General features: G+C 36.8%; 1 protein-coding gene across 1 annotated transcript; it reads right to left on the bottom strand.

Annotated features, from left to right (window-relative positions):
• Window positions 1–94: 94 nt before the first annotated feature.
• Window positions 95–2,571, bottom strand: LOC125709366 (regulator of G-protein signaling 5-like). The gene is made up of 5 exons (XM_048977690.1): window positions 2,450–2,571; window positions 1,967–2,056; window positions 1,631–1,695; window positions 1,155–1,321; window positions 95–1,047 (listed from the first exon to the last, which is right to left on the bottom strand). Exons 1-5 carry the CDS (start codon window positions 2,491–2,493, stop codon window positions 811–813), a joined length of 603 nt encoding a protein of 200 aa, XP_048833647.1. The 5' UTR covers window positions 2,494–2,571; the 3' UTR covers window positions 95–810.
• Window positions 2,572–2,874: the final 303 nt, after the last annotated feature.

Raw genomic sequence — 2,874 nt, 5'->3', positions numbered from 1 at the left:
CAGTCTGCCTGTTTCACTTGCACAGAGAATTTCACTCTATTACTATTAATGTGATACATATGTTCGAATTTGGTTAAACAAAGTAGGTTTGACAGTATAAATTTATTCTGATAAACTCAAAAGTATTTCCCATACATAAATCAGGAAACACTGAATTAATGGTGTCTGCAAATATTACCAAATTGTTAAGCATTTCATACTTATTACATTCTTGAATCGGTATTCACTTACACAATAAATAAATATAGAATTTATTTATAAATATTTATATACAAAACACCTTAAAATATTTAAGGTTTAATGCAAAAACAATATAAACATGTGTCATATATATGAGACACACGCTGCTGTCTCAGACTTGCCGACCACATTTGGGGTCACAACCCTGCCCCTCTACCCTGTGCTTCCTGGGTTTATTTCCAGGCTCAAAAAAATGAAATTTTATTGTATAAAATTCAATATTTCAACTTAATAACAAGTACTCATCTATCAAAAAAATTAAAGCAAGGCTACCGAGCACTGATCCTCAATTACAAAGCGCAGGTCTGAGCCCAGTGCTCAGTTGCTGCTCCATTATTTCCTTCCAGAAGGTAATTAAGAGCTGGGTGAGTCAATATAAGAATGTTACCTAAGCCTTAGCTAATCCATAACCTTCTCGCAAAGGGTCTTTGATAGTTTCCCCTTCAAAAGCAATCAGGAGCGATTCTGAGTCTTGTGTCATTCTTTGGATGCTTCATTCTTTCACCAGGTACCCCTAGCCATGTCACACGACTCGATCAGAGGCTAGCCTTCATGTACTGACACTGGGCTTCAGTCTTGTTGACTCTCACCGAACTGGAATACTCGACAAGAGAGCAGATTTTTTCCCTCATGCAAGCAGCTTTGACTTTTTTTCCTTTCTTTGAACGTGGCAGACCTTAGGAAGCGTGGGTAGCAATCTTTCTCCATAAGAGTGTAGACTTCAAGTTGGGCTATATCAAAGCACATTCTCTTGCACTCTTCGAGGTTGCTTTTAGTGAAATCTCTGGTCTTTTGGTCAATGTTGACCTGCGTGAAAATTGGAACACTTGTTTGGTCTGTTTGAAAAACAACAATGGTAAGTGGAAGTCTTACCATATCTTTAAACTTTACGATATGCGATTAGCGATAATTACCTCCCTTGGTGCATCCCGTTGAATGAACTCTTCATAAATATCTTTTGCTTTCATTTTCAGTTTGTCTGGGGATTTAATGCTTTTGTAGTCCTCACAGGCTAGATAAAAATCTATGTTCTCTTCACTGTACTCAGACACCAAAAATGCCCTGAATGTTAATAATCCATCTGTATAATAAAAAAATAATAATATCGAGTTAGTTACAATGAGCTGCATAACAGGGCTTTCAGTGTTTTTAAACATCCTGCTATATTTAACTTGATAAACAGGGGCTAATGTTTTCCTGAATATGCATATATATTTCCAGACTACCAGTTGAAACCTTTCTATTTACAAGAATGTTCTCCTGTGCTGTACAAAACATGCAATACATCACGCTGCCTTTAAGAATCCATGGGGCACTGGGCTCAGGCCTTACTGGAAGCTCAATTTGTAAAAGTGTATAGTGTATAAGACCTAGAAATGCATCCACAAACCAGTATTTTCCAGGAGTCTGTCAAATGATTCTTTCCATTTCAGAGATTCAACTTGGATAATACTGCTGAAAAAATTTATATTTTAAATATTAAAATGTTTTATTTTATGTATATACATGTAATGTATAAATGTATATATATATATATATATATATATATATATATATATATATATATATATATATACATACAATTATTAACTAAAATGTTAATAATTGTAATTATTTCCATGTGCTTACAGTAGTGACTTTTAAAATTATATGCACAGTAGAAATAAATTCTATATCGGCAAGATTCGATATATATAGTGTAGATTACATTTACATAATGACTCACTTTGGTTGGTCTGTTTCATATGGGTGGCTGGATAGGATCCATTGTGCTTTTTTAAGAAAAGTTCTCAGGTTTGCCTTCAGTACTTTAGCCCTAATTTTGGAGGTTAAAATATTACATTAATATCATCTACAGTCACAGAGAGTATAGCTGCACTATGCAAAACCCATAATAGTAATAACTCCACCAACAAACATGACCACATGCAAATTCTGTATTAAATCCAGTTCACTGACAAACAGTGGCACGTAAATTAAGTTTCAAATAAATAAATAAGCACTCAAATACTTAGATAAAAAATTCTGGAATTCTTCATGACGGCCAATGGCAAAAAGACTGCCGTCAGTTAACACTGAATAAACAGATAAAAATGAAATGCTTTCTGTGCAAATATATCAAAGGTTTCATTCTAGGTGCATGGAACAGGTATTCCACGGTGGAAGTCCGCCGAAGGATGCAGCTGAAAGCTGCGGTTGAGTGAGTTACCTTTTCCGGAATGTGTCAGGCAGCGATGCGAGTCCCCGCCGCATGTTGACGTCGGGTGGGAGGCCCACGTATCCTTCTGCGGTGGGAGGCTGGCACGATGTTATCAGCAGATTGTCCGTGCATTCTGGGAATGGGGGATTTTATATGCAGCAGATGGCCGCCTGTCATTACCCTGCCTAGTCAATGACGTGGGCTGAAAAGAGGATGGGGGCAGGCCGAGAACTCAGAGCAAAGATAAATCTCTTCCTATGATGATTTTACTGTCCCTTCCATCAGATGTTATCGTTCCAACAGTTTCTTGTTTTTTTTTTTCTTTTGAAAGCCAGCTATTCTGAACCAGGAAAAAATAGCAGCCGACAACACAGGAAACACACACATCCTGCAATAATCGCCTTATCGCTCGGGATGGGGAACATAATTGTTCA

Source organism: Brienomyrus brachyistius, chromosome 15 (genome assembly GCF_023856365.1).
Source record: "Brienomyrus brachyistius isolate T26 chromosome 15, BBRACH_0.4, whole genome shotgun sequence".
Lineage (NCBI taxonomy): Eukaryota > Metazoa > Chordata > Actinopteri > Osteoglossiformes > Mormyridae > Brienomyrus > Brienomyrus brachyistius.
The sequence above is the reverse complement of the archived record's forward strand: the minus strand, read 5'-3'. Positions and strand labels throughout refer to the sequence as shown.

Coding starts and splice junctions, on each gene's coding strand:
- LOC125709366 (XM_048977690.1), bottom strand. CDS start 2,493: ATGCGGCGGGGACTCGCATCGCTGCCTGACACATTCCGGAAAAG. Junction 2,057..2,449: donor CCTGACACATTCCGGAAAAG/GTAACTCACTCA, acceptor CTCCAAAATTAG/GGCTAAAGTACTGAAGGCAA. Junction 1,322..1,630: donor CAGACTCCTGGAAAATACTG/GTTTGTGGATGC, acceptor TTTATTATACAG/ATGGATTATTAACATTCAGG.